This window comes from Odocoileus virginianus, chromosome 26 (assembly GCF_023699985.2).
Source record: "Odocoileus virginianus isolate 20LAN1187 ecotype Illinois chromosome 26, Ovbor_1.2, whole genome shotgun sequence".
Classification (NCBI taxonomy): domain Eukaryota; kingdom Metazoa; phylum Chordata; class Mammalia; order Artiodactyla; family Cervidae; genus Odocoileus; species Odocoileus virginianus.
This window is the reverse complement of record NC_069699.1, coordinates 35,321,290-35,341,972: the sequence shown is the minus strand read 5'-3', so window position 1 is coordinate 35,341,972 and position 20,683 is coordinate 35,321,290. Positions and strand designations below refer to the sequence as shown.

General features: G+C 40.4%; 1 protein-coding gene across 17 annotated transcripts in view; it reads right to left on the bottom strand.

Annotated features, from left to right (window-relative positions):
• Positions 1–20,683, bottom strand: part of CADPS (calcium dependent secretion activator) — a 479,809-nt gene that overhangs the window by 347,511 nt on the left and 111,615 nt on the right. For all 17 annotated transcript variants that reach the window (XM_070455753.1, XM_070455747.1, XM_070455750.1 and 14 more), the window contains exon 2: positions 3,830–3,943. In XM_070455753.1, coding sequence (XP_070311854.1) covers positions 3,830–3,856 — 27 coding nt within the window. In that variant the 5' untranslated portion in view covers positions 3,857–3,943. The remainder of the gene's footprint in view (positions 1–3,829; positions 3,944–20,683) is intronic.

Sequence of the window (20,683 nt, the reverse complement as noted above, 5' to 3'; positions counted from 1 at the left end):
GGGGAGAGGGGAATTGTTCTGGGATGATTCAGGCACATTACATTTATTGTGCACTTTATTTCTACTATTACATCAGCTCCACCTGAGATCATCAAGCATTAGCTCCCAGAGGCTGGGGACCCCTACTAGTCTTAACCACTCGGCCCTCTGCCCTCTCCTTCCTTGCCTGGTTTTTCCCACAGGAATAAGTGCCTTTTAGAATGGCTGGTTACTCTTTTCCCAGGCCACTAAGGAATCATAGTGGTTTTGCCTATGATTGCCTATGAACATGCATAGCTTTGTTTTAGAAAAATAGCCAGGTGTGACCTGACATCTACTTTTCTTAGATTAAAAACAGTTCAGTGCTAAAGATGAAATGACATATGTCACCCTGTGCAGAGGACCCCTGCAGGTTTTGCCTGCCAACCATCCAGCCCCTTCTGTAACAGCACCTTGGTCCAAGAACACCTTTATCACTACACGCTATTTCGCTGGGGCTGTCACTCACAGGACCGAGTGCTTCCTTTGCCAAGTGGTGAACTGGGACCCGAACTTGGCATTCAGACTTCCCCTTCTGGGGTTCAGATTCAGAGTGGGGAAGCATAAGAAAGGGATGGGGTTGGAGTAGATTCATACCAGTGATGGGGTAAGCATTATATCCTGCTACCCAGCTTCTTGAGGCTAAGCTATCCTGGGTCCCATCTTTTCTCTAGATGGTTTTTCTCTTTTGATAACAAAACAACAGTTGTTGTTATTAGGGTTTAATTTAGCTGCAGTCAGTTTCTGTTACTCGCAATCAAAGAACTGTTGGATACACCATTCAAATCTAGTGTGACAAAAACTAACTGAGGCTTTGTTAGAGAAGATCAGCTGAAAATAAAATGAAACTAAACTAAACTCAGTCATAGCAGTGGTGCTGGCTACAGTCCAGACAGCAGCTGTCCTGCTCTAACACGAGGCTGGTCTGCATGCCTTCTACCGTGCTCTACACTCCCCGGTCCCACCAGATGCCCCCAGGTTTCCTTCCAAGCAGGGTCTCAGTGAAGAAAGTTCTGTAAGACCCTTCCATCTGCCTCTTTGCACTGCTGTTGGGGCCAGCCTGTGAAGGAACCAAAATTAAGCAGGTAAATGGGGAGGGAGGTGAGGATGAGGACGGAGGGTGAGAGGGCTTATGTTTCACAATTTGTCTTAAAAGAGCTGAGAGTTAGAAAAATGTGGGCGCTCTGGAGAAACGGGGTGGGGGGCTCTCTGATGCCTTAGCACTGTGGCATGGAAACAGGATGAAGTTGCTGAGCTGGATCTCAGAGCATCCACCTTGGTGCCCAGCCTTCAAATCCATCATGAGAGAGATTAAAGGATTAATCTCCTGCCCTGCTTGATCTGCTTTGCCACAGGGAACCTTGGTCTCCCTTTATCCTGGCCCAGCTCTGCTTCCAGGCCTGACCAGCTTGCAATGAACGCTGGGCAGCTGGGCTCAGACTGGGCTGGATGTGGGTGGGCACAGATGGAAAAAGGACAGTGGCTCCCCACTCCCTTTATTTAAAAAAAAAAATGCTCATTACTACTCTAGCAGGTTGACAAAGCATTACTGTCTTTGCAAAACAATGCTATTTTCAGAAACTGACTTTAGTATTAATAACTGACTATAGCAATCTCAGAACTTTTGGAGAAAAAGTTTCTGTTTGTCTGTTTTTAAATTGTCATTATCACTTGTAAACTGGGACATGTCAGGATTGGTATGGTGGGACGGAGAGAGAGAGACAATGTGCAGGGGAGTGGAGGTTGAGAATTTAGGAGACTATCTGTTGGTTTTGCCTCTTAAGCATATATTCCCCCTTCTATTAAAAAGCATCCCAGTTTCTTAATGGGAAACCAGGCCATTTCAACATAAATGGTTCCAATGGGACTGAACCTGCACTCCAGCTCCAGAGGTGGTGTCTGTCCTGGGTCTGATCCTTGGTCTACCTGACAAGGCAAGCACTGACATAAAAGCGACTGGATCCCAGAGGAAGGGATGGGACTCTGCAACTGGGCAGAGGAAGAGATACTAGCTCTCCACTGCCCAAGAGTGAAAGGAGAGAGAGAAAGGGATGAGTAACCAACTTGGAGCACTCCCAAGTGATGTATCAATCCTGATACCTTGACTAGGGACCTTTGCTTCAGAGGATTAGGCTCCCCAAGAAACATGAATCTCAAGACACTCTAAAGCTTTACTAATGAATACAGTAAATAATTCATACCCAACATTATTTCCTGTTACTCAGATCTCAATATTAAATATTCAGTAATTTCTTTTATGTCTGTATTCTCATCAGACTAAACAGACGCACTTTCAAATAAACTAGCCACTATAGAGGAAAATATCAGGACCACTATAGATATCATGGTAATTTCCAGGGACTCATTAGCAAGTTGATGACTATTAATTTTCAAATTTAATTAATAGATAGAAATGGTGCTTTCTTGTAATTTATATCATTAGTCAAATGAGCTTTCTAATTAAGATCTGCAATCTGCAAATTTACAAACTCATGAATGACTCTAAACATGGAGAATTATTGATAAATGTCTGCCTGGTCTCAACTGGTTTCCAGATTTTGACAAAAGGGGGATAATTGGTTTCAAGCCCTGGCAGTTTCTAAACAGAACCTTCTTAAATATATTTAGGTTATTCACTGCCATACAACCACTGTAATTGCAGATCTCATTTCCATTGTCCCTTAAATCTAACCAAAAAATATGGCATATCAGATGAAGCACTAAGTTCAACCCTTATTGGCAATCATTAACCCTGTTTGTAAAATGAAAAATAAAATTAAATCTGACATATATAAAAACAAATCAGACTTCTAAAACAGATCCAAATAGAAATTTCATTGAGGAAAAAAAAGCATGCAAAGTGAGTCTGTGGATGGACCTAGCAAACATCAAGGAGACAAAGGCTGTTTACTATTAAAGGATAATTAGCAAATCAATTGGAGAAGGCAATGGCACCCCACTCCAGTACTTTTACCTGGAAAATCCCATGGACAGAGGAGCCTGGTAGGCTGCAGTCCATGGGGTCACAAAGAGTCGGACACGACTGAGCAACTTCACTTTCACTTTTCACGTTCATGCATTGGAGAAGGACATGGCAACCCACTCCAGTGTTCTTGCCTAGAGAATCCCAGGGACGGCGGAGCCTGGTGGGCTGCCGTCTATGGGGTCGCACAGAGTTGGACACGACTGAAGCGACTTAGCAGCAGCAGCAAATCAATCAATAATATTTTCACAAGATCTCATTGCAATCTTGCTCCACTCTTTCCATGAAAGAAGGAGTCAAGTGCTTAGCAACAAGGAGCGTTTCACTGAATCAATCAACGGACATTTTTAAAGCATCTACTGAGAAACACAGCACTCAAGGGCAGAATAAGCATGTGCTTATCGACTAAAGCAGGGACACCTGTGTTTTTGTTTTAAAACAATTTTCTACCTAAAAATTGAGTAAAGAAAGGAAAAAAGGAGGAAGGCATTTTAATAGCTATGTGACTTTGAAAAACTGACCTAACTTCTCTGGGCCTCAGTCTCTTCATTAGTAAAATGGGAATAATATCACTGTTGTCAAGATTAAACAAGAAATGGTATGTAAAACACTCACCACTCTTCCTGGTATAACAATTTAGTTTCCCTCACCCCTTGAACAAAATGCTTCTTTATACTCCTTAAAGTTATAATCAATCACAGACCTCTTGACCTCAGGAAGGATGGCCCTGTAGAAGGCCAAGGCTACTGTTCTCACTGACCAGTATTTCAGAAACCCCAGACTTCAGGTTTGAGCAGTGTTGGCATTCTTCTGTCCGGAGAACCTTACCTCATAGTAACTCTGGACAGCGTTCATGAAGGCTTCATCAGCCACGATTTGAGTTTCCCCATTGAGGAAAGCCTGAAACCGGTCCTTGACTGTCTGCAGCTGTTGTTTGCTGATCTGTAAGAAACAGAGAAGGAGGAGATGGTGAGGCCCTTCTCTAAACAAGGGTCACAGTTACGTTATATTGAAGATGCCAGGCCCATTGGCATGCTGGAGCTGGCATGTACTGGCATGTGGAAGCTGATTGCTATATTTGCAGAAATTCTGTGAGGCAGTTGTTAAACATATCATTACTAAAAATTAACATTAATTAGAGCTAAATTATATTAAAAACAAAATTAAAAAACTCAGAATTCAATGCTTCCTGATTCTTTGATTATTATCTGTGTTTCTGAGATTACTTACATCTATTGTATTTCCATGGTGGAAATGATAGATAATGGGGGTGCTACCATACATTTCTTTCCAGTTTTGCATTCAATTTTTTTTTTTTTAATTTTGAGAGATAGATATCAGCCAAGGTGGGAGTCTGTATTCTACAGAAATTAGCAAATGCTACAAATCAGAGTTGGATTTTGTTGTTGCTATTTCTGCTTTTTTGAGATCTGTTTTCTTGTTTTTAACACACCATTGAACAAGCCCCTCGAAAAGGCTGAAATATCCTGCTTTACAAAGATATAATAATCAAAATAGCATGGTACTGGCATAAAAATGGACACATAGATTAATGGAACAAAAGTGAGAACCCAGAAATTAACCCACATATGTATGGCTAACTAATATTTGGCAAGTGAGCTAAGAATACTTAATAGAGAAAGGACAGTCTCTTCAATAAATGATGTTGGAAAACCAGATATTCACAAGCATCAGAATGAAACTGCACTCCTATCTTCTACCACTTTTATACACACACACACACACACACACACACACACACACACACACTCCCTGATAATTCAGTTGGTAAAGAATCTGCCTGCAATACAGGAGATCCTGGTTCAATTCCTGGGGTCGGGAAGATCTGCTGGAGGAGGGATAAGCTACCCACTCCAGTATTCTTGGGCTTCCCTTGTGGCTCAGCTGATAAAGAATCTGCCCACAATTTGGGAAACCTGGGTTCAATCCCTGGGTTGGGAAGATCCCCTGGAGAAGGGAAAGGCTACCTATTCCAGTATTCTGGCCTGGAGAGTTCCATGGACTATAGCCCATGGTGTCGCAAAGAGTCAGACATGACTGAATGACTTTCACTTTCACAAAAATTAATTCAAATATGTTAAAGACTTAAATGTAAGACCTGAAACTGTCATAACTACTAGAGGAAAATATAGGGTAGAGCTTCTTGACATTGGTCTTGGCAATGATTTTTTGGATATCACACTAAAATCAGAAAGAATAACATCAAAAATAAACAGATGAGAATACATCAAACTAAAAAGCTGCCACATAGCCAAACAAACAATCAGCAAAATGAAATATAACCTATGGAATGGGAGAAAATATTTTCAAATCATCTATCTGGTAAGAGGTTAATACCCAAAAGACATAAAGAACTCATATACCTCAACAGAAAAAAAAGAAAAGATTAAAAAAATGGGCAGAGGACTTGAATAGACATTTTTCCACAGCAGACATATAAATGGCCACTAAGTACATAAAAAGACGCTCTATTTTACTAATCATGAGAGAAATGCCAATCAAAACTGCAATCACTGCACATGTGCTAGAGTAGCTATTATCAAAAAGATAAGATATAAGTATTGGCAAAGGTGTTGAGAAAAAGGAATTCTATTAACTCTTGCTAGAACTGGTGCAGCCACTATGGTTCCTGAAAAAATTAAAAATACAACTACCATATCATCTAGCAATCCCACTTCTAGGTATACATTCCCAGGAAAGGAAGTCACTCTGTTGAAGAGATAACTCCTTCCCATGTTCATTGCAGTATTATTTATAATAACCAAAATATGGAAGCAACCTACTGCCCATCAATGTATGAACGGGTAAAGAAAATTTGATATATATACATATATATTTGTGTGTATACACATGCACATACATATACATACATAATACATATATACATTGTAATATTATCATACATACACAGATACACACATTGGAATATTACTCAGCCATAAAAAGAAAATCCTCCTTTTGCAACAACACATAGGGACCTTGAAGGCACTATGCTAAATGAAATAAGTCAGACAGACAAAGATACATACTGTATGTTCTCACATATGCAGAATCTAAAAAGCCTGAACTCATAAAAATAGAGATATAGAGACTACAATAGTGGTTACTGGGGGCTGGGGGTGGGGGAAATGGAATCAAAGAGTGAAAATTTCGAGCCATAAGATGAGTATGTTCTGGAATTCTAATATGTATAACATAGTGGCTATAATTTATATTACTCTATTAAGCATTTGAAAGTTGTAAAGAGAGTAATGTTACATGCTATCACCACAAGAGAAAAATGGTAATTATGTGAGGGGATAGAAGTGCTAACTAACCTTCTTGTGGTAAGATTCTGCAATATATGCATGTACTGTATTGCCACACTGCACATCTTGAACCTATAAATGTTATATTTCAATCACATTTCGATAAAGCTTGGGGGTAAGTATCCTGCTAAGTGCAGCATGGAAATAGACAAAACGTTTTAAACTGTACTGTTATTCCAGGGTGTGGCATAGATAATTGGAGCAGTAAGTTATATGTGATTCTCCACCTCATCAAGCCTGCATTTCTTCCCCACTTAGGAAAGCATCCCTGAAAGATTCCTATTTATTTTCTCTTCTCCATCCCTTATCATGCTGTGTTCCACTGTCCATCAGTCTCAGGAAGCCCTTCCCAAACCCTAGCCTATATTTGCCTGCTAAGTAATTCCAGGCCACATCATGTATTCTAACTACTTGTTAGTTACAATCAAATCTGTTAGATGATCTGCCTCTTCTTGCTATTTTGTTCACTGCTGTTTCCCCAGGGCCAACTTAGTACTTTAATACATGCCAAGTATTCATGTTAAATGGATGAATGAATGAAGTGTATGGAAGATAAATTATTTTTGAACATCCTTTCATCATTTCTAATTTATCTAAAAAGAAAGTCAGCTAAAAACTTTGCCCTTTTAAATGTTATTTATACAAAGGCATGGATTTCCCTGGTGGCTCAGATGGTAAAGAATCCACCTGCAATGCAGGAGATGAAGGAGATCAGGTTCGATCCCTTGAGTTGGGATGATCCACTGCAGAAGGGCATGGCAACTCACTCCAATATTCTTGCCTGGAGAATTTCATGAACAGAGGAGCCTGGTGGGCTACAATCCATGGGGTCGCAAAGAATCGGACACGACTCAGTAACTTTCACTTTTCGCACAAAGTCACACCTCCTAATTGACAATAGGATGCTGTGTCTGAGAACTGCTGCTCTAGCAGAAAGACAAAGAAGATCATTTCAGGCCCAGTTCTATCAACCACTGTGTCATCTTGCAAAAGTGACTTATGTTTTCCGAGATTGCCAAACTTACAATTCATTGCTGGAATAGGGCCATGATTAAATAAGTAAATGTTATCTCATCCTCAGTTTTCTCACTTGGAAAATAATCCTAATTACTCACTACTTTGGGATAGTTATAGCTATTCAGTGACATGATACAAGTTCTTTCCTTCTTTTTTTTTTATATTATGAGTTTCTATATACATTGAGAGTGTTTTCATCACTTGAGTCAAAGAAAGTCTTGCTAGTAGAAAATAAGGCTAAAAGCTATAGGAGACTGAAGCCTGGTGTGGGTTTTGACTCCATCAGGAAATGAATTGAAGCAGAACAGATTTTTGAGAACAGATATACATGAAAGTTGGGGTGCTTTAGCTAATTTTTTGTACTTTGGGAGAACTGGGGAATGGTGAATTTGGAGGCAGACATAGAGGGCTTTCCTGGGGGCTCAGTGGTAAAAAGCATACCTGCCAAGGCAAGAGATGCAGGTTTGACCCCTGGGTTGGAAGATCCCCTGTAGAAGGAAATGACAAACCACTCCAGTATTCTTGCCTGGGGAATCCCATGGACAGAAAAGCCTGGAGGGTTAAAGTCCATGGGGTCACAAAAGAGTCAGACACGACTTAGCAACTGAGCAGCACAAAGTAGTTAGATTTGCATCACATTCACAGCTGTTTTGTTCTAGAATGCCAGGGGCCAATGTAATTTTATATTTTCTAATAAATTTTCATTTTCTAGTCACATTTCAAAAAGTAAAAAGCAGGTAAAATGAATTTTCATATACTTCATTAGTCCCAACATGTCAAGATACTATCACATTGATTGTAACCATTGGAGAAATTATTAATAAAATAGTTTACCTTCTTTTTTTATACTGTGTCTTTGAATTCAATGTGTGTGTGTTTTAGTTGCTCAGTCGTGTCCGACTCTATCTGACCCCATGGACTGTAGCCCCCCCTGGCTGCTCTGTCAATGTAATTGTCTAGGCATGAATACTGGGAGTGGGTTGCCATTTCCTTCTCCAGGGGATCTTCCCAACCCAGAGATCAAACCGGGATCTCCTGCATTGCAGGTGGACTCTTTACCAGTCTGAACCACCAGGGAAACCCGTGTACACCTAAAGTATATCCCAATTCAGAATAACCCCACTGCCAGTGTTGAATAGCCACAGGTAGCAAGTGTACAGTGTGGGCCTAGAGCATGGAATAAGTCACTTCTACGCTGCCTAAGCTTTACTGTTCTAACCTGAGTATATTGATTATCAGTGGAGTTGTACAGAAAATCATACATATAGTTTTATATATTGAAATATCCGGCAGCAGTTGATTTACTGATAAAAATGACATCATCACATGAATATCTTTTAAGCAGGCTGATTTAAGTCACAAATCTTTACAGTACAGAACCAACTGAAGCATCTCACAGAATTTCTTGCTCAGAATTCCTTCTAAGTCTGGATCCATACCAACTCTGCAAGATTTGGGAGTTGGATGCAGTGAGGTGATGGGCAGGAATGGAAAGGAAAACAATAAACTATGCTTTTACCTTGAGTGCTTAAATAATTAACATAAAATGAGGTGCACACAATCTAGAAGACAAGGATTGTTGACCCAAGCCAAATCCATTATCACTCTTACCTTTTGTTAAACAAGCCGAGTGCTCATTTATTCAAGAAATATTTACAGATAACTTATTGCCTGCCTCGCTCTGGCCCTGCCCCAGGCCCTGAGACCAACAAAACACATCACTTCTCATCTTACCCACCAGGGCTAGGCCCTAGGGAATCAAAAGCAGTAAAGGATTGCCCTCAACGACCCTGCAGTCTAGATGAAGAGAAAAAGCATACCAAAAAGACACAAAAGTATGGTTTAGGGTTTCAGAGGAGAGAGATTACAGACTATTAAAATCTCAAAAACAAATCTGAAATAGATATATGTATATATGTGACTGAATCCCTTTGCTATACACCTGAAACTAACCAAACATTGTGAATCAGCTACATATACTCCAATATAAAAATTTTTTTAATTACCACAAATGTAATAGTTTATTAAAAAAAAAAAAAATCCCTGCCAAAAAGAGAAGGCCTCCAGGAACATTCAATTGAGTTCATAAAACTCAAATCATGAAGCCTCACAAAACATCCCCCACTTCCCTGGATACCCCAAGCTCAAAGCAGGAGAGTCAAGGACATGAATTCTAGTATGTGTTTATGTCTGGGCTTGACACCCGCCTATCCATGCTCACTTCTTTCCTCACCATGAATCAAACAAACATTGTGTCCATTTAGTCAACTCACTAGTTGTGTCTCACTAGGCAAACAACTAACCTCTGAACACCTCAGTTTTTTATCTGTAAAATGGGGCCAATAGTGACTTCATAGGATTGTTCTCAGGGTAAACTGGGATAAGTAAAATATTCATTACAGAACTTGGAACAACATGAACGCTCAATGAACATCAGCTGCTGTGATGATTAATTCTCATCTTTGAGTCTTTGCCTACCATTCCCTCAAGAAAGTACGCCTATGGGAAAATTCATTATGTATCCACAAAATCCAACCCATGAACTACTTCCCCAGGTGGAATTTTCTACTTGTTCATATCTTTGGTCACAACCCTAAAAGTACATGCACTGTACTATGAAGTTGTTCTGAGCACCAGTCCTTAGAGGTGGGGTCAGGAGCCAGGAGTTGAAAATGTGGGCTTGGAGTCAGAGAGATGTGAGTACAAATACAAGCGATACCCCTCATTTCCAAAGTGGGTGACCTTGGGAAAGTTATTATCCCTAAGCCTTTGTTCTTCCCATGTTGGACTAGCCAAAAAGTTCATTTGGGCTTTTCTGTGAGCTGTTATAAAACTCGAACGGATTTTTTGGCTAACCCAACATAACATGGGGATTACAAAACCTACTTCTTAAGGCTTCTCTGGAGAGAGGAATACGACATGGAATGATATAGCCAAGGATCTTAGCACACTCTCCAGAAGAGTTGAGTGACAAGGGGTGGACCACACACAAAATGTCCAAGGCCCTAAATAATGCGACCTCTGTACACTCCCAGCTTCTGGTCCCACTGTATTCTCCACTGACTCTGCTCCAGCCACACTGACCTCTTTTCTCCTTCTCAATGCACCCTGACCTTTCTTGCCCAGAAGCCTTTGTACCTGCCATTCCCCCTGCCAGGGATGCTCTTCCCTTTCCTCTCCCCAAGCTCTCAACTTCCCACCCTGAGGACTCAGCCTACCTGGTGTCTCCCAGGAAGGTCTTCTCAGCTCACTCTGCCTACCATGACGCTCCCCCAAACTACTCTCTATCAAGTTGCCCCAGACCCTGTGCATTTCCTCCACAACCATTATCACAGTCAGCATATATCTTTTCTAAGATAAATTAAACTGAATTATAACCTGCATGTAGGAAAATATACACCCTAAGCACAGAGCATGAGAAATCTTCACACAGTGAAATTTCCTGTGGAAATAATTCTCTTTTCAAGATGACCTGGACCCCAGAAGTTTTTGTACTTTCCCAAAGCCATTGCCCCTCTCCAAAGGTGACCTGACATATCATCAGAGACAGATTTTTGTCTGTTTTTGAACCTGATGTCAGTGCAGTCAAGCATTATGAGATTCTGGCACATGGTTGGGGGTAGCAATAGCTTGTTCATCCTCATTGCTGAGTAGTAAAGCATGGTATAATTTTGTTCTTTATCCATTCTCCTATTGATGGACATCTGGACCTTGTTTCTCTATGATTCTACTAACTTTTCATTGTTTATCTCCCCATAAGAGCATTACTTGTTTCACAGGTAATGAGAATCACATCTGTCTTGTTTACTGCTGTGCTTCTAGTGCCTGGCACAAAATGAGCTCTGATCAAATATGTGTTGAATCAATATGTAAGGTTACTAAGTGGTTAATAAATCCCAGGCACAGTGTTAAAATTGGAAGAAAAAAAATGACCAAGGCACAATCTTAGTTCTCAGTTTTCTCATAGCATAGTCAGAGATCATATTCATCTTTGATTCCTTAGTATCCTTTCACTGAGTGTATGAATGAATGAAAATCTCTCTTAGGAACTCCCATAAATAACCAGACTAAGAACCAATCTGTAGGATAGAATTTCTCTCTGGATAAAAGTAACTGACCTACATAGGATTGAATCCTGAAGGTGACCTTGCATGAACATACCAAGATAATTGGTCAAGAGTAGCTGACTGCACAACTCTAAACAGACAAACAGGCCTCTACGAGCTGCTTATGAACAGAATCCTCCTAAAATAGAAGCCCATCTCAAAGTACTCAATATGTATGGAATCCTCTTGTGCATCAGATCAGAATTCAGAATTGAAGTAATGAGTTCCAAGAGCAGAAAACCTGAATGATGAAAGGTAATTATTGCAGAGGAAAGTGCTGCAGTGGCATTTGCTAGAACTATTCAAGCATTCTTGGTTCAATCCACCTCATTAAGTGAGGCCTGAAAATTTCCCCTGCATTTCAGGCAGTATGTAATCTACCGAAGCATTCTGGAGAAGTATCTTATGGGACCCACAGTGAAGAGAAAAACCACATGTTCTAAGGGCTGGTCTCAGGAGAGGGAATGTTGAAGTCAAAGCTCAGGTCAAATCTCGACCTGAATGCAAGTCCTTGGGCATGTAGTTAACTTGAGTTTTCCTGTCTGTAAGTAGCAAATGATCTTATCTACTTTGTATGGTTTTTGTGAGAATGAGATGAAATATGTATAAGATAGCAAGTACATGGTACAGAGTAAGGACTCAGTGAATAAACAAAAATAAGAAGTATTTCTGTTACAATTTAGTTTTCCCTTTTTCCCTGTCAATCTTTTAATCTTATTTCAATGCTCCTTTTTTTTTTCTTGTTTATTCAATCACTTGAAATTACATTTACCCCTACTTTTTCCTCCCAGTTTAGAGGCTGAAAAGCCAAGTACTCTTTCCCAGCATCCTTGCAACATAGGTAGCCACGTGACAGAGGCAGAAAACTACTGAGGGTCTTCTGGAAAAGCTCTTGAATGAAATTCTCATTAAAAGGGATCCATCCGTTGTGTAACACTTTCCTTCCTTGCTGCCTCCCTCTTTTGCTGAGAATAAGGATATTTTGTCTAGACCTGTGCTGTTTATTGTGTGACCATGAAGGAAGGTTGACGTTGGTACTTTTGAGGGGCTGCATGAATGTCCATAAACACCCATCTGTGGCCTTCTCATTATGTGAGAAGAAAAGGAATCACTATTTGTTTAACTCATTGTGTACTTTCTCTTACTTACAGGCAAATGCTTTCCTAATGGATACATGTGGCTTTCGCTAGGCATGAAAGAAAGCATGCTTCCTAAAGTGCTTATTGGTTAATATGCTTCCTATGACAGGAGCAATGTATTATGAAGGAGGAAAGAAGCAATGCTTACTAAGAGAATGAGTCTAATATGGTAGCATTCTGACAACTGGGAAAAGGTAACAAAAATTGTTTTTGAGTGTAAAGAGATGTTTCAATTACACACATACATGAAATCCTTCTCTAAAGTACAAGGTCAGCACTGTAGATTACAACATGAGCTATGATTTTTCTTTGTCAAAAAAGAAACTTGGGGGGACTTCCCTGATGGTCCACTGGTCCAAACTCCCAGCACAGGGGGCCTGAATTCAACCCCCGGTTGGGGAACTGGACCCTACATACCACAGCAGAAGATGCCACATGCCGCAGCTGAGACCCAATGCAGTCAAATAAAAAACAATTTTTTTTAAAGAAATGTTTACTTCATTATAGAAAATAGACAAAAATATCAACAAGTGCTTTAAAAGCTAAACGTTTAATCCGGAGCAATGAGGACAATGTTGATTTAATTTCTTTTCCTTGAAGGTTATCGAAGTTTATGTTGTTGGCTCATTAATTTTATTCATAAATAAAATCTCTTCTTCCTACAATTAAACTAAAATATTTTGTACAATAAATCAAGTCTTGCTTTCAGGAAAATTAAAAATCATTCTTATCAATTTCTACATCGTGAATATGTATACAACATATCCTGAAAAAGAGATGTTAATGTGAATTTCAAGCATTTTGTTTCAGAAGAAACATTTGAAAGGCTTCATCACATAAAAATATAGTAATTCTGAAATGGAAGTTGAAGGCACAAAATTATGGAAGATGGGAGAAGTGACAATGCAGCTGTAACTCTGATTTTCTCTTTGCGACATGGTTTCCCAAATTCAACTATTCAGGTAATGCTTTCATGAGTATGCCCTCTCTATATGCTTCTCTATATACCTCTCTAAATACTACTATTTACTTTAAATTTTGTCCCAAGTATATTTCAAATAGCTTCATTTTTAACTGAAACTTTAAACAATAATACCTGTGCAGGCACAGGCTTTATGTACTAGCTGTAGCTAACACAGGTATGTTAGCTAACATACTCTGATCTTGTATACATCTACCACATTTTTAAAAGTGCTTCTTTAGAAAAAATTTTTCAATCTGCTATATATAAATGTTCTGGCTCAATTTTTTAAATTTAGGGCAGCAGCTGAATGTCTTTACATTAATTACTACCTGTAAAAAAATTAACACTGAACTTTTAAATCATTAAATAATAGAAAGACAAACCAACTGTGTTACTCCTAAAAAACTGCTGGGGCAGGAGAGAAAGAACAAAGCATTCTATGACCCAAGAAAAGTGACCTTCGTAGGAGAATCTAAACACTGATTAAGCTGGAATTCTCTGAGAAAGTATTTAGTAGGAGAGAAAAAAAATTAGGAAAAGATGAATCTAGAGAATGAATCAGACTAATAGTTGGATTAAAGATGGGATGAGAGGAGGCAAAGGGTACAGTAGAGGTAGAAGCAAAGAACAGCAGGAGGAAGAGGGGATAACTTGTCCACGCACTGCAAAGCTCTGAAAAGCTGGATTAAATGTCCTGCCCTTGAATGCAATACTCACAGTTTAAAGGAAAAAAAAATTATATTTTTTCCAATTTGGAAGCACTCAGGCAGCACTCAACTGGAATTTTCTGACAGGTGGTTAAAGATGGATGCTTAGGCTCAAGGCCTCATGCAGAGTTGTTCTAGTTGTCACAGGTCTCAAATATTTTGGTTTCAAGTCTCCTTGCTGCTGCTGCTAAGTCACTTCAGTTGTGTCCGACTCTGTGCGACCCCATAGATGTCAGCCCACCAGGCTTCCCCGTCCCTGGGATTCTCCAGGCAAGAACAGTGGAGTGGGTTGCTATTTCCTTCTCCAATGCATGCAAGTGAAAAGTGAAAGTGAAGTCACTGAGTTGTGTCCGACTCTTTAGCGACCCCATGGACTGCAGCCCACCAGGCTCCTCCGTCCATGGGATTTTCCAGGCAAGAGTACTGGAGTGGGGGGCCATTGCCTTCTCTGTTCAAGTCTCTTTACATTTTGATAATTTATTGAAGACTCCAGAGAACTTTTCATCTGTTTACAAAAATTTACATCTGTTGATGTGTATTGTAATAGAAATTAAAACTGGATAGCTTTAAATATTTATGAATTCATGGAAAACAACAATATACTTTCCATGTGTTAAATCTAAATTACACTTTAAGAAAATAACTGTATTTTCCCCTGGTGGCTCAGGCGGTAAAGAATCCGCCTGCAGGGCGGGAGACTCGGGTTGGGAGGATCCCCTGGGAAAGAGAATGGCTACCGCCCCAGTATTCCAGCCTGGAGAATCCCCTGGACAGCAGAGCCTGCAAGGCTACAGGCCATGGGGTCACACAGAGCCGGGCTCGGCTGAGCCACTCACACTTTCACTTTTCAAAAACAAAAATCAGCGAAATCCCTGCCAACAGGACATAGTGCTGAAAATCTCCTTAAAAATTAACAGAAGACAGCCGGATTCTCATATCTGTTTCTGCAGTCAGTCTCTTGTGATATGCTGTTTTGGTTGAAGCTTGTGAAGAAAATCTGGCCTCCCACAGATACACGGTTGAAAAGGGAGGAATATTTTAATAGCTTTTTGAGAGAGATGTGGATTATCTTTGATAATATACCAAAGTTCAGCCAGAATATTTTCTTAAAAGTCAGTTGCGATGTAGAATTGGAAACCTCATCAACGTGACTGGGGAACAGCAAGCTTTTATGCTGTTTTGAGAACACTGCCCCTGTGGGCATATGTTAAAGCACAACAGGATACAGGTTTTTAAAAGCCTCAGAAAGGTGGTTGTTCCTATTGTTTGGTCGCTAAGTTGTGTCCGACTCTTTTGCAATCAGACCTGCATCTCCTGCATCTCCTGCATTCTTCTTCACCACTGAGCCACTCGGTAAGTCCCTGGGGGAGGGATAAATTAGGAGTTGAGGATTAATATATACACACTGCTGTATATAAAATAGATTAACAACAAGGACCAACAGAGGGAACTCGACCTAATATTCTGTTATAACCTATATGGGAAAAGAATCTGGAAAAGAATAGATACACTGTATATTCATAACTGAACCACTCTGCTGTACCCCTGAAACTAACACATTGTCAATCAACTCTGTGTGTGTGTGTGTGTGTGTGTGTGTGTGCGCGCATGCACGCACACTTGGTTGTGTCCTACTCTTTGTGACTCTATGAACTGCAGCCCATCAGGCTCCTCTGTCCATAGAATTTTCCAGGCAAAAATATGAAGTGGGTTGCAATTTCCTACTCCAGGGGACCTTTCTGATCCAGGGATCGAACTTGCATCTGCTTCATTGCATGCAGATTCTTAGTCACTGCACCACCTGGGAAGCCCAAAGTCTATACCCTAATATAAAAATTTAATTTAAAAAATAAAATAAAAATAAAACAGCACAAAGTAGGGAATGAAGATGACTGTGATTTTTCCTCTTCTACCACCATTGAGCTATATGACTGTGGGCATCTTGCCTAACTTGTCTTGACATGGGGATACTTATATACATTCTAGGTTTTGGAGATTATATTAGATAATTTATTAAAACAAACTAAAGTTTGAAAATAATGCTACAAGATGACTGTCTTTTTTTTTTTAAATTATGCCAAACAATGTCTAACAAGCCTACCCATACATCACCACATTCTCATAGGTTTGTTTGACCTATTTGTTTCTATTGAATAGAGCTCAGATTCTGTGAAGCTAGAGTTTAACTTACAGAATATTGATAAGTTGCAAATTATTTCTGTCTTGTAGAAAGAGATCATTTCCAAAGTTACAGAATTATTGACACTGACCAATTTTGAATAGAACTTAGAAAACTCATTTTAGCATCCCTTTGCTGGCTGAATATATAAATCACTTCTCCTCTAATACACTTTGAATTAGATTTCCTTCCTTCTGGTCCTTTTAATAAATAGTTAAATTAGTCTTTGGTAAATGCTCATTATGTATTTATATGAGTCATGTTTTGAATTTTCTGAAAAATATACTTTGACAATAGGTGAAGACTTATCACAGAACTTGGCAGTTAGGTGCTACTAAGTGTTAGTCCTGTTCTTTCTTTGTCCAGGACTCAGTTTCTAACTTATACGGAGGAAAAGTTGGCCTGATGTTTATTAGGGTTCCATTTGCTTTGCTGGATGAGTCTGGCTGCTAATGTGGATGGGACCTCTTAGAGACAGGCAACCTCAGGTGAGGGAACACACGCTTACTTACTCACATAACCTGTAACAAGGGCCTTGTGGCAGGGTAGACACCACAGTCTCCCCGAGTATTGTTCACTGCCCCGAGGGCTCACAGCAGACAAAACTACAAGGCCCACAGGAGCTGAGTTGGGTGCTGCCACGCGCAAGCGCAGTGAATCTGTAGGCACGAAACACTTTGAGGGTATGTCAGGACATGCATGCATTGACATACTTCCATTCAGAAATACAGAAGTCATTCCTACGCAATCCTCTTCCTTTCAAAGAACAAGCTTTCAAGTTGGGTACAGAAACCCAGAAAAGAGCAGATAACGTTGGGTCAGGCTCGTGGGCCTCCGATAAATGGGAAATGACACGCTGGACACCCAGCATGGGGAGCCCAGATTCCTGAAGCAGAAACAGAAAGAGGGGCAGTGTGGGACAAGGCTGCTGCAAATAGCAAGGGAAATTCTCCTAGGAGGGCACAAAAGACAGGCGTGGGGAGGAAACTACTCCTGGGGGCCAGGGTATGCTGTGTAGGTATAGGGGGCAGATGGCAAGTTCGACCCCTGGATCAGAAAGGTCCCCTGGAGTAGGAAATCGCAACCCACTTCATATTTTTGCCTGGAAAATGCTATGGACAGAGGAGCCTGATGGGCTGCAGTTCGTAGAGTCACAAAGAGTTGGACACAACCGAGTGTGCGTGCACACACACACACACACACACACACACACACAGAGTTGATTGACAATGTGTTAGTTTCAGGGGTACAGCAGAGTGGTTCAGTTATGAATATACAGTGTATCTATTCTTTTCCAGATTCTTTTCCCATATAGGTTATAACAGAATACTAAGTCGAGTTCCCTCTGCTGTACAGTAGGTCCTTGTTGTTAATCTATTTTATATACAGCAGTGTGTATATATTAATCCTCAACTCCTAATTTATCCCTCCCCCAGGGACTTACCGAGTGGCTCAGTGGTGAAGAAGAATGCAGGAGATGCAGGAGATGCAGGTCTGATTGCAAAAGAGTCGGACACAACTTAGCGACCAAACAATAGGAACAACCACCTTTCTGTGGCTTTTAAAAAACCTGTATCCTGTTGTGCTTTAACATATGCCCACAGGGGCAGTGTTCTCAAAACAGCATAAAAGCTTGCTGTTCCCCAGTCATGTTGATGAGGTTTCCAATTCTACATCGCAACTGACTTTTAAGAAAATATTCTGGCTGAACTTTGGTATATTATCAAAGATAATCCACATCTCTCTCAAAAAGCTATTAAAATATTCCTCCCTTTTCAACCGTGTATCTGTGGGAGGCCAGATTTTCTTCACATGCTTCAACCAAAACAGCATATCACAAGAGACTGACTGCAGAAACAGATATGAGAATCTGGCTGTCTTCTGTTAATTTTTAAGGAGATTTTCAGTACTATGTCCTGTTGCCAGGGATTTCGCTGATTTTTGTTTTTGAAAAGTGAAAGTGTGAGTGGCTCAGCCGTGCCCGACTCTTTGTGACCCCATGGACTGTAACCTTGAAGGCTCTGCTGTCCAGGGGATTCTCCAGGCTGGAATACTGGGGCGGTAGCCATTCTCTTTCCCAGGGGATCTTCCCAACCCGAGTCTCCCGCCCTGCAGGCAGATTCTTTACCACCTGAACCACCAGGGAAAAATACAGTTATTTTCTTAAAGTGTAATTTAGATTTAACACATGGAAAGTATGTTGTCGTTTTCCATGAATTCATAAATATTTAAAGCTATCCAGTTTTAATTTCTATTACAATACATATCAACAGAGGTAAATTGAATAATGAAAAGCAAGCAGACCACAGGAGGACAGAAGTGTTTGTTACAAAGGTCAGGCGTTCCAAGTCTTTGCATTTCAGACATCATCTTCTGGAAGGGAACTCTTTTATTTTAGAAATGAATAAGAGACCAGAGTAGGCTATTACACCCTCTACTACACTGAAATTTCTTCTTTCTTTTAGGTCCCCAGATTGAGTTTTGTTCATTTTGTTTTTGTTCTAAAGAAAACCTTCAATACCAAATTCTAATCATTCATACCCTAATATTGCTCACCTCCCTTGTCTCCCCCAATCCTCCACCAATAGTATGCTGATGTCTGCTCTGCTAAGAAGTCTAGAAATTTGGTGTGGGTGGAAAGGAAGAGAAGCATCATTCTGGAACTTGTTGAAAAACTGAAAAAGGACAGGATGTCCAAAGGCAGCAGACAGACAGAGATGAGAGGGGAAAAAAGCATCTCCCCCTCTTGGCAATTTTTGCACAATGCAGACTAATGGGGCATCCTTAGAGTTTAACATCAACACTGACCAAATTTCTGGAGCTCAAATTCATGCATCTCTCTATCCATTCACATATTCATTCATTTACATTCAATCAATTATTTATAGTTCATCACTACTGTGTGTCAAGCACTAGTGTCAAGCACCGTTCTAGGCACTGAGGAGCCAATGATAATTTTAAAAAGCAAAAAAAAACCCTTGTCCTTTTGGAGGGACGAAAGGACAAGGAGGGTCAGCCACTCTGGTTGACCCTCATGATACCTAATGGATGGTAGGAGTTCATGACCAATGTTTTACTTAGTGTACAATTAAAAAAGAGGTAAATTATGACTTATAATTTACCATATAGCCTCCAAAGGGGGAAATAAAATGTCCTCAAGGGTGACACTTGGCTATGAAGGACAACCAACTTTCTTTCTCTGAAAGGACATGCAGAGTTGTGCTATGTAACCCTGGACAGGAGGAAAAATAGCCAAAGAAATTGTCCTTGGTGCTTAATCCCTGCATTCCAGGAGTTCTGAGTACACTCTAGACTGTTACTTTCCTAACAGCACCATCTTCCATCCTTCCAGAATATTCCTGTGGTTCCAAAAAGAAAACAAACAAGAAATAGTACGGCTCTCCTTGAACAAAGTTGACCCAGTGTGAGATCTAGGGGAACATCAGTAAAAGGCTGACTTTGTTTCAAGCAAAACTGGGAATGGTGCACACTACATTTTTCCATCATCAAGAACTTCTCTTTTTCCCTCCATTGACCCAAGTCGTGAAAGTTGTCTCCTTTCTAAAACTCTGCATCTATCACCTAATAATATTTTTGCCCTAATTTTTACTAATTAAAGGCCAAGTAAACTTTCAGCTAGGGCTTCCCAGGTAGCTCAGCAGTGAAGAATCTGCCTGTGATGCAGGAGACGTGGGTTCGATCCCTAGGTGGGGAAGACTGTCTGGAGAAGGAAGTGGCAATCCACTCCAATATCCTTGCCTGGGAAATCCCGTGGACAGAGGTGCCTGGAGGGCTACAATCCATGGGGTTGCAAAAGAGTCAGACATGACTTAGTGATTAAACAACAACAAACTTTGAGCTTCTAGCAGCAGTACCTTCACAATGAATTGGTAGAATTCCAGGCCCAGTATTTTAGTTATCCTGGGATAATAAAGAAACAGCAAATGAAAATCCAGGTTTGGGAGCTAGACAACAAGGTGTGGTTTGAATCCCGGCTCATCACGTATTAGTTGTGTGATCTCAGGCAATGCACTAACTCATTAGTTATGATTATAAAGTTAGGTGAAAGTCACTCAGTCGTGTCTGACTGTGTGACCCCATGGACTGCAGCCTGCCAGGCTCCTGTCCATGGAATTCTCCAGCAAGAATACTGGAGTGGGTAGCCATTCCCTTCTTCACAGGATCACCCCAACCCAGGGATCAAACGTGCATTGCAGGCAGAGCCACTAAAGAAGCCCACA